The following is a 15,423-nucleotide window of genomic DNA, read 5'->3' on the forward strand; positions in this document are numbered from 1 at the left end:
AAGAAGAAGAAGAAGGCGCGGAGAAGGAAGAGGGATTTGAAACGCCGAAATTTGGCAATCGGCATTAGAGACGCCGAGGTATATATCTCGCTCGGTACATGTGCATACCAGACGTTGTAAAGCATTCATATCCGTTACACCTAGCCCAACGACGCTGTGACGCGAGAGTTTCGAAACGTTTTGAAACGACAGATGAAGAGAAATAAAGAAGGACAGTAAAGTAATAAAGAGAACAGCGAAGGAATTGAACAGAGATAAGGAACTATAAAAAAAAAACAAAAAAAAAAGATACAAACTCGAAGCCGCGAACGGCTAAAAGGAAACGAACGGGAGAAACAAAAGCGAAACGTAATAAGTACGAGTGTAAAAAAATAATCACAACAATTCATAAACACAGTGAAAACAAAATACGGAAAAAAGAATATCATGAGTGAAATAAAAAACGAAGATCTTCAAGAGCTGCTTGTCCATTTTGCTAAAAATACTTATCGTGCCAAAGATGCTGACAGTACGGTAATGCATACACCTAAATAATATTATATTACCTTTAATCTTAACCCACGTTTAAGGTTATGTATCACGAACGTGGCATGCTTCTCTACGTCTGCTCAAGGCCAACGTAGGTGTCGATAATTTTAAGCTTGTTCAAGAAAAAAAAGGAAAAAACAACGCGGACAAATGACTTCTTTATTTTTAACTTCTTTTCTCGGCACTAGCTAGCTTGAACCTCGACCTAACCTAATCTAACCTGGAATTCGTGTTCACGCCACCTTCGTGTTTCTAATTGTCTCTATTCTGATTTCCTACCGCATCGTATTCTCAAAATTTTTTTTCCACCCATCAGCACTTCTCATCGCACTTAAATTGTTCGCAGAGTCAAGCGATAATGCAGCGATGCCTGCTAATTTCCGACATCGATTACTCACATTCTGTGATAAGCAATAACGGTGGTGAGCTTAGCGCTCATTATCCTAGTCAAATGATCCTTTTCGAAAATGAAAAAACCAGAAGTTCTAATTCCGATTCACCGACGCCACCGTCTAGGACGACAGATACTATATATGAGAGCATGTACGATATCAATAAGCTCAGGGAACTTATGAAAAATGCAAGATTCGCAAGATGCAGGTCCAGATTTCCCTTGCCGGTCATACTCTACAAAGGGAAATATATCTGTCGTTCCGCCACGCTGTCTGGTGGACCTGAAATTTACGGCAGGTCTGGTCTGGACTATTTCTTTTCGGGTAACGACGGTGCCAACTCTCTCCCTCCTGAAGAAGAGGTCGAAGAGGCTACTGGCGGAGAATTGACTTCTGGAGACTGGCAGCTGTTTGACAGAGTCAGAAGCCATGATATAAGACTGCTCAAAACTCTCAATGTTGGGACTATCGTTGACTTTATGGTAGAAAAGAAGAAGGTGAAATTTGGCATGAAGTAAGTATCAATATCATTAACAATAACCAATTTCAGGTGTTAAACCCCTTCGACCATTTATCTTTATGTATTTATAATATATAACGTTGGTTTGTCACAGAAATCGGAGTATAGTTTTTATTCCTGAGACAAATAGATGGTTTTTTTTCTCAAACGTATGCATAAAGTCTTCTTCAATTATATTCAATCCCAAATTTTATATAAAATGCAGAAGACATTGTAACGCTATATTTAAAGATGGCACAAAAATCCAAACTACCCTCTTAATTATTACTTAAACGCAGCATTTCATCATTTAAGCAAAATATAAAAAGCAAAAGTGAAAAATACGATATATACTTTTGTTTAAATAAGCTGTCAAAAGGAAACCTGCAGTCGTTGATTTTTTACTACAATAATTGTGTTGAATCACTTCGTAGTGTCTTTTCACTTTTTTTGTATTGATGATAAATTTATTGAACTAAGCAGTGCTATTTTGTCCGGTACATAGTGTCACGTCTTCGGAGAAGGTCGACAAGGAGAAAAGGTACTCAGACTTTACCATTATCTCACTGCCATATCCTGGGTGCGAATTCTTCAAGGAATACAGAGACAGGAACTACAATGGGAAGGGCCTCGTGTTCGACTGGAGCCAAGCTCATGTTGATGCGACCATTGGCGTTCCAGAAGATCCAGTCTCCACTCCGCTCAGGGTAAATTGGGACCAGTACAAAATCTGGGATCTAGTCCAGCTAACGCAAAACTACATGAAGCTCGTTTTACGTTATTTAACCGACAATGGAAGCGGTTTATTAATCCATTGCATTTCTGGTGAGATACTATAAGGACGTTTTTTTTCTGAGAATCATCAACAGGACTAGCAATCGCCACTTCTTTTATGAAATACTCACTTGACTAACTCCTTTTCTTAGGGTGGGATCGAACTCCATTGTTTGTCTCGCTGCTCAGGCTAAGCTTATGGGCAGACGGAATGATCCACCAGTCACTGGACGCACACCAAATACTTTATTTCACCATAGCGTATGACTGGATGTTGTTCGGCCACAACTTGGAGGACCGGCTTAGCAAAGGAGAAGAAATATTCTTCTTTTGTTTTTCTTTCTTGAAAAACATAATGGATGAGGAATATAGCATATTGGGTTCACGCTGCTCAAAGACTAAACACCCGGTACTTAGAAACGACAGCGATTGCCAACTAGACAACGTCATGTCTGATAACGAATCCTTTGTCACGATTAGTTCGGTTAGCTCAAATTTAAGCCTCAACAGTTGGTGCAGTTCCGCTAGTCAAAATAGTCGCGATAGTCAAGACAACAATCCACCTGCTATCTCTACGGTTTCCCCTGTCAACGAAGGCCAGGAAGAATCTCAAAATAATGGGTATGGCTACAGTTGATTAATCCTAACAGTATTATGTTGCGTTCCAGGCTCGATTTCGAGGCACACTGTAAACCCGAAGAATGTTCGCTATCATCCCTGATCCTTCGTTTCAGATCCACCTCCTGAACGCCCTTGAATCAAAGCAGGCATTCCAAACCCAAACGACCATTAAGTATCCCTGACCCATACTATTGACCAAGTCGCTGAATTCCCTAATCTCTTAACTACCGACTGCTACCTTGAAATAAATCCGATTTTTATCTATGTACTTCAGAAACACGGTTCCACGGACCTTGCACACTACCCACAATCGGGAGAGTAGCGGATTGGGGCCGCGTTCGCCTTTGCCACAGACTCGAACATCTCCTGTCGCCGTACCTGTTTCAGGGAGACTTCGACAGAGAAATGAATCCACATCCTCAGTCAGCGGAGGCTCTTGGCAAATAATATCAGGTACCGGAAGTCTCCGAGGTTCAACAATGGCCAATTCTTCCGGAAGCGAAACCACTTCTGGTGCCTGTTCAACAGTTTGTAGACCAATGTGCGAAATTTGTCCCGGACAATTATCGCATGATTCTAGCTGCACCATTACGGAAGATGGCCTGTCCCAGACCACTCTTGATCACCTTACGCAGTACGTGACCTTGATGAAAATAATATTTCTGTATTTTTAATCCGGAAATTGATCTGAGCAGGTATCTTACATCTTGGCGTGAAATATTACTTGAGATGAACATATGCAAGTAGTGTCTATAATAAATTAATCGATTACGCCGGCTTCTGTAGCTTTAAATCTTTAACACTTAGAGTTTGGAGAGAAAAAAAAATTATTTTCGTTTGCTTCCAGAAGACGGAAAGAAAGACTCCACAACGTAAGAACGTTATTTTACAACGTCTACTGTTCGGCGATCGGGTTCAAGTTCAAAGACGGCGCGGATTCGGCACTGGGTAATCTGTTGGGTAATTTTGCCGAAAAGGTTGGAATCCTTTCAACGCAGCGTACATCGTTGTGACCTAAGCCGTTGATCATCGTGACATCTTAGCTTCTTCCCCTCATCATGCTAATCACAAATAATTAATTTATCGTTATTGATTCTTCTTTGATTCAACTGAGAAAATTTTATTAATATCATTATTATTCACCTGACTAAAAAGAGTGACGTGCACACATATTGATAACTCACCATTGTTGTTGACGTGTATATCATCATCATGTATCGCGATTGAAACGTGTCGTGTTCGGCTTACGTATACGTCTCAATAAGACTTGTTATTTTTGTATATAATATATCGTACGTTATCCTTTTTATAATAATCGAAGTCTTTGAATCGTTCGCGCGCCTAATCATTAACACATATATAAAATAACGTTTACAATATTACACGTACGTACTTGTATTTATTATTATAGAATTCGAAAATAGTATCGTTGATCACAAAAAGAAGATTCGGGATCGAGTCATCGACTCGCTGTATAATCGGTGAATATTAATACAATTTTTCATGTTATTTAAATCATTTTCACGTTATGAGGTATCCGAAATTCGAAGAATATTCTTAGAATTAGGAAACACCAGATCCACGTAGTTAGCTAGCTAGTTGATAACGGGAATAAAAATGTGAATTCTGAGCTGGGGATTGAAAACGTCATAGACCAAATGAACCGCAGACCTATTGATGACAAACAATTAAAAATCTATTTCTACTGCATGAGAGGACGTCATCGCAAGATTAAAGAAGAATGAAATTGTTATTGTAAAATGAAAAGTAATAGTAATTCATAATTGGCTTGTAACATATTATACCAAATTGTACAATATTTGTAAAGGGAATCATCGTTTCTTCCGTTGTTAAAAATTGCAGGCACTAAGCCTTAAACTAAACTAAGTACGTGAATTAGAATAAAACATTTATCTACTTAACACGAACTACCTATTCCATATTGAAAAGTTTACGATAAAAATCGAGCAACATGGACTATGATATAGCACGTATAACCGTTGTAATGATAAAAAAAATGAACATACGAACGGCAAAAACATGTTTCACTTAAATTCTGATTTCAAATAAGATTGAAGATTTTTAATTTATTTCTTGTGTACAATGTAATTTGGAGAAAAAAAACTTTTTTTTATATATTTTAATCAGATCTGACATCGGTTGTTTGTGTTTTATTTTACCAATCTCTCCTCTTTCACAACTGGAATTATAAATTTTTCCCATAAGTTGTTGTAATGGGTTATTGCGTGATCCTTCATCAGTGTAATAATTATAGCCAAACTTACAATGATACAAAACGTATTTATTATCAACAAGCGAAGGAATTGTTATTATTTGGCATGCATTTACTTTTTTCATGCTGTGAAACAATCTCCGTACCTAGTACATGTATCTAACGGTTTGTCAAATTGGAATGGAAATAACGCATGCGTGTTTGCCACTTTTTTTTCTTCTCTCTGCCCGCATTTCTCAAATATTTAATAAATATATAATTCTAGATGGATGGGCATACTCTCTGCACAATGGGCACTGCGGTCTGGCGGCAAGCCAATCAGAAATACACTGCCAACAGAAAAGATGACCACAGGGTGTTGCGGTCGTTGGTACAACTTCGAGGCATAATTGGCAGCTACGTGAATCTGTGCCCAACCCTTTCGTGATTTCAACTGTTTTTGCCTCCTCAGATGCTGATAACTGTCGGCTGCTCCAGAGCTTCAATAAACATTGAGCGATCGTTGCCACCCCCAACAATCGCAAACCCCAACTTATCCCTTCGGCTGGACGACGGCCGTATACCTGCGAAAAATATTTGCAAATTTTACTATCAAATATGCTTTGAGCAGGGGTAGACAGTACGGTCAACGCACCTTGATGTAATCAACACCAGCGATTCTTTTGCTGAGGCTGTAATACCGACCAAGAATATAGAAGAGACCTCGATGGGCTAGAATTACAATGGGAATAGCAGTTCTGAGTCTCGTCAATGAGAAATTTAGAATAAATTTCGCCTCGGGTGTTAAATCGTTTCCTGGATTGTTGATTGAGACCAATAGCCTGTCTAATATCCTTATCAAGACTTGTTCGCCAAAGCATTCCAATAGTATGGCTAACGTTCGTGCCTGAAAGATAATTTCAGTCTGTTTATAAAAACGGGCATTTGAATTCAGCGGATGTTCCAAAACTGAATACCCACAGCGAGCGATGGAACTTTTAAGGCTTTCAGGTCAGCTTGAATAATGCCAGTGTACTCCTCACCAATAGTCTGATTGTTCATTGCTGTAGTAGCAATGAAATAGGCGAATTTGGCTGGTAGCTCGGACTGTACGATGTGTAGAAGTAATTTGCTGCCACCGAGTTTGTGCATCAATTCTGATAAGTTTTCCCGCAAATTTGTAACAAACATATCATCCCGCTGACGGGCTCTTAATATTTCTGCCTGATTCGCACCCTTCGATCGGAAACCATGTGGAGTAACTCGCTCCATCGTTGACCTTCTAATTTCATCTGATTAACGGTAAGACCAAGAAACAAAAGACATTCGAACATTTGAATTTCTATACAAATTAACGCAAGATCGCATGCACGAAGATCCGATACGTCTTCAAGTTTTATATTTCGCGGCATACGGAACTGCCAACTTAAAGAAAGTAAATTAATTTTCCGCACTCTCCATTGGCCGAGAGTGAGTAGAATTATTTGAGATTTTTGGCAGTTACCTCGAGTTTATAGCTCCGAAATAGGTAAAATCAACGCTCGTAGTGACGGAATAGAGCAAAAATTGCTGCTTAAACAGGTACGAAACAATATCCTGCTCGAATCTGGCGTTCCGGATGTCGTTCGGTGTGTGGCTGCGTATGACTAAGCGGTTGCGCTTACGTTGGTCGAATGGCTAGTGACGTCATCACATAAAAGCTGAGTGCCCATTGGGCTTGACCGACGTAAGGGAGCCCCCAATTGGCCGACGAAAGGTTACGAGAGAAGCTATCGGCGAACGTTCGTAGCGACGTGCCAATGGAAGACAGGGTGAGCGAGCGGCGACGAGCAGAGTAGGCATCGCCCTAGATAACGGTAGAATTGTGATTCGCCGGGCGTTACTTAAGGCCGTGTTATAAATTGATACGAACCGACAGAAGGAGTAAAACGTGCGGTGATATAGAGACTCTGTGGAATCGAATGATCCGTAAGAGAAAAAAAAAAACAACAAACTAGAGAATTTAAATTAACGAGTAAATGAACAAAGAAGTGTTGCGAGGAAAAAGAAAAAAGATACGGGATACAAAGAAAATAACAATAATAGTTAAAAAAAAAAAAAAAACAATACAATTCAACAAGACTGTATAAAAGGTAAAATTAATTATTGTTATATGCTCGCGAGTTCGGCAGTAGTGCGGTGTGCGTGGAAAGGGTGCAGCATCGGCGACACGAGGCTTAGAGGGGAAGAAAATCTGTGAATGTAAAGTTGTAATAAAAGTTTCGTAGGAAGACTTTAAAGAGTTACGAACGAAAAAAAATAGAGAAAAGATATTCCTTCATTCGTGAACCGAATATCAGTGTCACAACTCGACGACAATCTCGGCGTGCAATTGGTACGTACACCTACTCAACTGCCTGCCTGCCTACCTACCTACATCGTGACTCTGGGTAGTAGTGGGTATTTTCTCTCTCTACATGAAGTCATGGCGGTGTAGCAGCAGCAGCAACAGCAGCAGCAGCGGCGGCGGCGACGACAGAAGAAGGCAAAAGCGAACGACAGGAAACAACCGGAGAATCTAATCACAGTCAGACTTGGAAGTCGTTGCAACGAAATCGAAAACGGTGGACGTCGTAAAAAAACAAAATAAAACAACAACAACAACAACAACAATCATACACCATATATCGTAATTTCTACGGGAAATCAAGGATCCCCAGAGATACCAATCGCGAGATAGGCGTCAGGTATGTAACTAAGAAAATTACACACATCTACTTCATTCCGTCTTTCTTCGCTTATCTTCATCTCCGCACACAAGCGATGCATCAATTCATCCCTACACTGAAAACGCCCACAGTCCGAGCTCTCAAGTATCTTGTCGTATCTCATTTTAGCTCGACAGTCGATCCCATCCGCTTCCCTCTGGTCCTCTCACTATGCAACAAAAAACAAAAAGTTAATTCGCGAGTATTCGATAATCGGAATCGGATGAATAAAGGGAGAGAAAGCGAATTTTTCTTCTTCTGTCGTTTGTCGCATATCTAGGAATTTATTATCTACGATCACAGCAGCCGGATTTATCTTGCGTTTCGACCATCCATAGACTAAATACTTGATCCACATAACTGAGAGCGTTCCCTCCCTTCCTTTCAGTACCACGTTACCGATGTTCCTCTTTTTTTTGTTCTCTTCTGCTATTGCCCTTTTATTACTGTCAATCCTGTCAATTTCTTTCAATTAATCACGGTAACCAATCGCTTTTATCGGCGAACGAGGCGCGTTTTAAAATCGACCTATCGTACTGTCCACGATAAATAATTTATCAGTAATAATTTAGTCGGCTCTTTCACGTTACGAGGCGACATCTAGACATGCAATATATGGTTGTTGGTTGGCTTTACCGCAATTACGATCAGAACAAGTGACGACACGATTCAACTTACGGATACATACACTAAAAATAATCATAATCCTAATGTGACTCATATCATAAAACGCCGTACGCACGTATTATACGGTGTATCTATGCACGATGTAACACGAGCGTGTATAAACGTCATCCATTCCCCATCATCGTCATCGCGGGACGAAAATCCTTCATGTGTTTAAGGGTCTTCGACACCCCCCCTCTGCACGTTGCGTGCATCACGGTCGTTCCTTAAATAAAATCAATTAACGTACTGCACATTTAATAATAGTACCACGCTTATACGGGCACTGATCTCGCACTCTCGAGATTACCTTCTACACGATTTTTATAATTCACGTCGAATGATTTTCAAATTTTCTTGACTGTTTCTCAGCTGTTACATACCTTCACACAGGTAACATAAAATCGAGTCACGAGAGCGGGAAATTTGAACTTGATAATAACTTCTCTTGAGATAAAATGCTAGTCATTTGTATAGACAGCATAGAATAATCTGTGTAATCGCACACGATTATATCATCGATGATTACACCGATCATGGAAATAAAATTCTTTCTTGCGTCATGCTTTTTAGACATCGATGTATCGATTGTATTTTTCTTCAACCTGGCGTCATAAACGAGGACTGTACGGGTCTCTCTACGACGTGTCTTGTTGCCAGTGTTTATCATGCAGGTTATTATTAAACGCAACCTCATTTACTCGTCCGTCAATATTGTACGTACTAATCTTAAACGTAAGTCGAATGAATATATAGTAAAATTTTCAAAGTTTTTAATGCACGTTATACAATGTAAAGAAAACTCGGCACGTTGTGTATGATTATTATATTATTCCATGGACTATTATCGGCTTCCAGCAGCAGGGGGAATACAATTAAAAATTAATTCACACAGCAACGAGAAGAAAGCAAACCACCCCTCATCCTGCAGAAAGGTACAACACGTATTGTGGGAGTAACATCGCGAAGTATACAGAAACAGTTGTACGTATACGTTACAAAATTATCAACTTGAAACCACTCGAGGGTGTATACATATGTACATATAGGTAGAGAGTCGTTACGTAAGTGATACCAATTATCCTTGGTGTGTGTAGGTATCTGGTTGAACTTAATCGACGAAACGATACACTCCATCTACTCAGTTTCGCCATTCTGGCAAACTGCAGGAAACAAGCAGCAACAAAGATAGAAAAAAAACACATTCCCTCGTAGATCTATTTCTGTACCATCTGTCATAATTCGTACTAATTTAAAGCGATTCGTCGATTTTCCGGTAATCCTTCGTACCAAAAACGGGGATAAACTCTACACAAAAATAATCGTTGCGCCTCCTCGAGCAGCATCAAATTTCAATCGATTATCCGAAGATTGATCTGTTATTGATTGATGTTCGTTTTTAAATCAGTAAACTTCAAGCGGTTGATATACTAGAAATAGTATTTAAATACACTTGTATAGAGATGGAGTTGTACCATTATTTAAACCTGAATTTTTATGAGTCTGAAACAACGGGATACGTTATGTCATAAAAATTTCTCTAAACGACTGAAACCGAGCATCCAGAAATATTCTATGCACAGATAAGGATATCGCATTACACAATAAAGCTAGTCGATGATGATATTATAACGATAAGAGTCGTCCGTACGTGTGTGCGTATGTTTTTCTTACATCAACCTATTTATCATAAACGATGTATAGTACGTTATAAGTTGCAAACGATTTATTAATTAGTTTAATTTTCGTTTTCTTTTCTTCTTTCGTTTCATCGACAAGAAACACACATGTGTTTCGAGTTGTTTTATCGGGGTTAACCGGCATTGATTTCGCTTTTTTCACTACCTTATTACACGTGTCCGATTTCGACTACGATATCGAGTCCCCTCTGACACTCATATGTGCATTTTATACGTGGGGACCCACGCTGGGCCCACGCCGCGTGCCCCACCCTCTAAACAACGCGTGTCAGCCAATAGAAAGTGAGTTGAGAGACCGACCGAGCGAAGAAGGCTGCCGCGGCTAACTACCAAGTCCCTAACCGTAACTATATAAACATAGAGAGAGCGTCGACTCCGTGGAATCCACGGGAACTTGTTTTAGAAGTCGGCAACGTTGCCAAGCACTTAATGCTGCAGGAAAGGTAAAAGGGTTCGTTTTTTTTATGCTTTTCTTCTCTCATTTACAAACTTGAGGGCCTTTGACTTTCCTTTCGTTCGATTACGACAGTTTCACCGTTCGGAAATGAATCAAAGAAAGGTAATGTATACACTGAGGGTACAGAGCGAGTTTTCTCCGACTTTGCTGAACACTAAAAGAGGAACAACACAGATGTATAAATCGACTGGTGCACTGCGATGAGTCATAGATCAACGCACCTAACAATAAGCTATATCGCGCTTCCCCAAAATCACACCGGGTGCAACCAGCCAGCCGAAGGATGTACGGAAAGAATCGCGATTCTCGTATCCATGTATATCACAAAGAATAACGCAAAGTTTGTGATGAGTATAAATTTAGTATAATAACGACAACATTCTAACCCGGAATAAGTCGCGTATACACAGTACGTCGTACGGATCTAATAACGACTTATAAATGTAACTGTCGCGATCTGATTGAAATAATATATAAAATTAAGAATTGTACTTGGGATACGTTTTTCTCATTGTTATTATTATTTTTGAACGGCAATATTTGTTTTTCTCTTTGCTTTCGAGATAAAATATCGACAAAGTTTCATCGTTATATGTACAGTATGCGTATAATCTACGATATATCTCCTCTGTCGCTAAAAAGCCTTTCCAATTTCTTTACGGACGGCTGACGACTAGACTGTAAGATGTATGAGGAGGCATCGCGATATGAGAAAGAGAATAAGCGAAGGAAAGCTTCCTGTGTTGAGTGCTGTAGCACCAACGCAACGGTGCTGCAAGCACACACAGAGTGAACAACTTGAGGAAACACCGCTGTTCCTGCCACAAAGGCGCGGCTTCTTCTTTCTCCTCGCAAAACTTGTACAAGGTATATAATACGGTTGCTTTGTGCATCTAGCGGTATCTATATTTAAAATATCACGTCGCACGGGGTCCTCGGTTCGCGACGCGCTCCTTCAAGATACATCATTGTATGCGCGCGTGATGCACGAATTGAATTTACACACTTTGCCAAGTCTAGGAATGCCAGCTGATTTCATTGTCAATCGAAAATCAACGATATTGATGGTGAAATAGATGCGAATCGATAATCGCTTGATATACACGGCCTACCGATAAACGGATTTATTGTTGAGTCAAGTTGGTGAAGAACTTTTGTTGTGATTTCCAGTCACGCGTCGTTACTCCTTATCGCCTCCACCTCCTTCTCAATGCTCTTCGGTGTTTCTCGCTTGTCGCGTGTATACACAAGCCGCTTTTCCTTTCTTTATGCTTTTCACTCACAATCAGTTTGGATTTCATTACATGCGTACCGATATAACGAGCAAGGAAACTCACTCATCGGCAGAATTGCGTGGCTCTAAACGGTTTGGATCAAATTCCCTTTACAATCCTAGTTCGTTATTCGTTCAATATCATTGTCAGGTTTCAGAACTTTGAAGTTTGAGAAGTTCGAATGAAATAATAATTGTATCCTTATAAGGATAGCTACAACGCAATGAATTTACTCAATCTCCTCTCCGAATGACGTTCATTTCCGTTTCCTTTTTTGATACATGACTCTTTTGGCAGTGGAAGAAAGAAAACCGTTTCCGATCGCTCTCTTGATTCTGCGAAAACCGCGCCGCGAGATTGCTAACGCAGTTCTTCTAATGTACATTATACCTTGGACTATTCCTTCGGTGACGAAAAAATATTAGTCATTCATTCGTTGACGCTGATTAGGTCATTCTCTGACAATGCATAAACGTGTGTATAATGAAAGGATCGAGTCGGAATTCGAAATCCAGTAATTCATAAAGAGATAAAAAGAACTATACATATATCTAACAGGAATCGCTAGAATGTTATAGGCATTATACCTGTATAAGAGTTACCGATGACGGTGCAATCAAGTCGAATCAGAATCCAAGAGAAACATAAACGTGTATAGAATTTCAGAATTAAGTATATTTCACAGGGCTCGATTCTTTGCAATACTTTGACCCGGCCATGCATTTTATAAATCCTTAACTCTACTTTCTACTTCTCACCTTCTTTACCGTCAGCAGGTAATGAGTCGTTCTTACCGATAGATACAAGTCGTTTCACGGACTGTAAGATCGCCGGTTTTCCACTCGAACAGCCAATTTCTTTTCCTGTATTATACATGCACAAATTTCGACCCGTCAAGCTTGATTAAAAACTCCGATAATGACTGCCTTGGAGAGTAAAATAATGAGACTAAGTGCAAAATTTAGTTTTCGACCAAGCTTGATCAACCTTGTCCTGACCTTTGAATTATTCACCTTCGATTGAACAGTTACCTCAAAAAGTGAAGAGAGCAAGTCGATGGTAGAGAAAATCGTCAGGGGCTTTGAATTAGGTTCTCTAACCTAAATGGAACACCTGTTTCGTCCCCTCGTCGGCGGCAGCAATTCGAGCGCTCATCGTTCATTGTTCCGTAAGTTGCAGTGGCTCTCGATCCTCGAGTTACGTCATGCATCCGCAGCTTCCCACGAGCCAATTCCTCTCTTCGCTGCTCGTGCACTGCACTGAATTGCTTGGCGTAAAACCCGGTCAGCTATCGAACAAAACTACCACCGCATTACACGTTATGCGAAACTTTGCTCCGCTTCGAAGAATTACCGACAGGAACCTAGATAAGAGAAAAACCGCAGAAGAACCGCCGCGAGTCCTCCTGGTACAAAGAATTTAATACTCTGATCTTTTAAGCGATATGCCAACTCGGCTTGCAGCATTGAAATCGAACTGCTCGACCCGAGTCTCTTCGTCAGCGAAAAAATACGGGCTCTACTGCTTCCATTTATCGACCCAATAGGTCCACAATAAAATCGATCAATTCGCGGTCTCGCTCGTGACATCGAACTTTCCAAGAGTCGTTCTCTCGTTCGGCCATGGCCAAGACTTGACTCATCGCGCCGATGATATTCGTGCCAGACCCCTCGGGACGATGTCGCACTGGTTGGTTAATTAACCGAATTTAGGTGCATTCTACATATGGCGTGAAAAAAGGAGCCTACCCGTAAACAAAACTTATCCGTGAATCATGGGTCGTGAGATACTGTGTACTAGTTAGGTCGATTTATGCTCGTCCAGGTTCAGGAAGTTCTTCTTCCTCTCCTCCTCCTTATTAGGTTATTTCTTTTTTTATTATACGTGTAACTATTGATTGGCACAAGTGATACCTTGTAAGCCTCTGGCTTATGACATTTTTTCTTGGCAGCAATTTTTTGACTCAGCCATTCATGTTTCGTGAATCCTTAACTTCTTATTACTTCCGATCCTCTTTACCGGCAACAGGTAACGAGTTATTCTTACCGATCGTTACAAATCATTATTTCACGGACTCTAAAACCGCCGGTTTTCCACTTCATCAGACAATTTCTTCTCCAAATTGTTCCAGACGTTTCTCAGCATTTTCAGTGGAGCAGGAAAGAGGCTGAGCCATACCGTTTATTCATTTCTCCCGTTGTGGTTTCGATCTTGCAAGTTCTGACGTCATCCCTTTTTCTTCTGTGACGTTGCTGCGACGTTTGCTGCAGCGTTCTTAGGAAACTTCAAGCCTTGACTTTTAAGGAGATTCATTACCTTTGATTAAGACAAGGCCAGAATTCCGTAGAAAAAAGATTCGATCCATTATTAGCCTTCGTGATGAAAATTTCCTGTCGAGAGTTTTACAAATTTTATATCAGGCGAAAGTCGTTTGCAAAACAAGTATTCAAAGCGTTTTTCGTCTGTTCGAATTTTAAAAATCGAACGATACCGTGAATACGAGGCGTTGATTATTTCACAGAGTGTGACACTTTCCTGCTGGTATAAACTAAATTCCGTAATTTCGTTCATTCGCCGGAAAAACCGCGCTTCTCTCTCTTTCTCTCTTTCGCCCGCTCGCTCTTTACAGGCATCACGGTTTAATTAAATTTCCAAACTTTCCCTTTGCACGCTACATCAGCAACGAACTTTATACGTCTGTTATACGTAAGTATGTTTGTATGTATATGTGTATACACATGTACATATATCTGTACTGTAAATTAAACATCGCGTACTTAACTCGAGTTTATACCATATACATAATACATACTCAATTTTATCCTGAGACAAAATTCGTTCTGTAATACATAATGTACGAATTCAGTCTGGCTTCAAATATTCAATGATTGTACAACGTTTTTACTTGTCGAGAGGATGAAAATCCATATCTAACAATGAACAAACATTCCTCGGATACAATAAATCACCGTTTCAATCTTATGTAATCGTGAATTCTTAGCGACCTTATTTACTGCAGGATGTGGCGAAGGGTTCGCTTCGTACGTGTTTATAGAGGAAAAATTTATTGGTTTTTCACTGCTATTGCCTCATTCGCGTTTTTGCGCCTAAAGTATTTTGTTCATTTCCTCTCGGTAAGTTTTAATCGATTCTCCTATTCGCTGGCAGAAAAGAAGAAAAAAGAAAACCGTATTGATAATTCGTGAAATGAAAACTCTACGGAAAAACTCAACCGAGATCATGAATATATTATATCACGTATGAATTCGCAATGTATGTGAAATAATGATGATATCAATATAGCAAGTCACTCACTGATATAGTACATATCATTACTCGAACTTGCGATTCCCGTTTGCTGTAATCACTCTAACATTATATAACATTTCAATTATATAATCCATGTTGCATTACCGTAACATAACTTGGTTATATCCCGGTTATGTCTACATAACGGACAACAATTAACGCTATTACATCCATGATCCACGTATACATAACCGCTATGTAAGAGCCATACCACACCCATGCTGTATTAAAGATAGCAAAAGTA

At 39.9% G+C, this 15,423-nt stretch overlaps 3 protein-coding genes across 7 annotated transcripts in view; 2 read left to right on the forward strand and 1 right to left on the reverse strand.

Annotated features, from left to right (window-relative positions):
* Window positions 1-4,968, forward strand: EDTP (Egg-derived tyrosine phosphatase). Of its 2 annotated transcripts, none has more exons than XM_046629701.2 (6): window positions 1-513; window positions 875-1,434; window positions 1,925-2,244; window positions 2,346-2,814; window positions 3,089-3,448; window positions 3,665-4,968. In XM_046629701.2, the coding sequence occupies exons 1-6, from the start codon at window positions 427-429 to the stop codon at window positions 3,825-3,827; spliced, it is 1,959 nt and encodes a 652-aa protein (XP_046485657.1). In that variant the 5' UTR covers window positions 1-426; the 3' UTR covers window positions 3,828-4,968. The 2 variants fall into 2 exon arrangements, with proteins under 2 accessions (XP_046485657.1, XP_046485656.1); XM_046629700.2 differs by having other exon boundaries at window positions 5-513; window positions 3,662-4,968.
* On the reverse strand, window positions 4,321-6,880 carry Pex10 (peroxin 10). Of its 3 annotated transcripts, none has more exons than XM_046629710.2 (4): window positions 6,531-6,880; window positions 6,008-6,305; window positions 5,682-5,933; window positions 4,321-5,610 (listed from the first exon to the last, which is right to left on the reverse strand). In XM_046629710.2, exons 2-4 carry the CDS (start codon window positions 6,296-6,298, stop codon window positions 5,284-5,286), a joined length of 870 nt encoding a protein of 289 aa, XP_046485666.1. In that variant the 5' UTR covers window positions 6,299-6,305; window positions 6,531-6,880; the 3' UTR covers window positions 4,321-5,283. The 3 variants fall into 3 exon arrangements, with proteins under 3 accessions (XP_046485666.1, XP_046485665.1, XP_046485664.1); XM_046629709.2 differs by having other exon boundaries at window positions 6,008-6,308; XM_046629708.2 differs by having other exon boundaries at window positions 6,008-6,318.
* The window catches only part of Rap1 (RAS oncogene family member Rap1), a 17,223-nt gene continuing 8,622 nt past the window's right edge, over window positions 6,823-15,423 (forward strand). The window contains exon 1 of one of the 2 annotated variants that reach the window (XM_046629711.2): window positions 6,823-7,752. The gene's annotated coding sequence lies outside the window, so the exon portion shown is untranslated. Of the gene's footprint in view, window positions 7,753-9,401; window positions 9,424-15,423 lie in introns of those variants that run through there. The other variant, XM_069136754.1, reaches the window with a different exon arrangement.

Source organism: Neodiprion pinetum, chromosome 5, assembly GCF_021155775.2.
Source record: "Neodiprion pinetum isolate iyNeoPine1 chromosome 5, iyNeoPine1.2, whole genome shotgun sequence".
Classification (NCBI taxonomy): Eukaryota; Metazoa; Arthropoda; class Insecta; order Hymenoptera; family Diprionidae; genus Neodiprion; species Neodiprion pinetum.

Excerpts from the sequence above, each read along its gene's own strand:
- EDTP (XM_046629700.2), top strand. The coding sequence starts at position 427 with ATGAGTGAAATAAAAAACGAAGATCTTCAAGAGCTGCTTGTCCATTTT. Across the intron at positions 1,435-1,924 it reads AAGGTGAAATTTGGCATGAA|TGTCACGTCTTCGGAGAAGG; the intron begins GTAAGTATCAAT and ends TCCGGTACATAG. Across the intron at positions 2,815-3,088 it reads GAAGAATCTCAAAATAATGG|AAACACGGTTCCACGGACCT; the intron begins GTATGGCTACAG and ends TATGTACTTCAG.
- Pex10 (XM_046629710.2), bottom strand. The coding sequence starts at position 6,298 with ATGGAGCGAGTTACTCCACATGGTTTCCGATCGAAGGGTGCGAATCAG. Across the intron at positions 5,934-6,007 it reads TAAAAGTTCCATCGCTCGCT|GCACGAACGTTAGCCATACT; the intron begins GTGGGTATTCAG and ends ATTATCTTTCAG. Across the intron at positions 5,611-5,681 it reads CTGGTGTTGATTACATCAAG|GTATACGGCCGTCGTCCAGC; the intron begins GTGCGTTGACCG and ends TATTTTTCGCAG.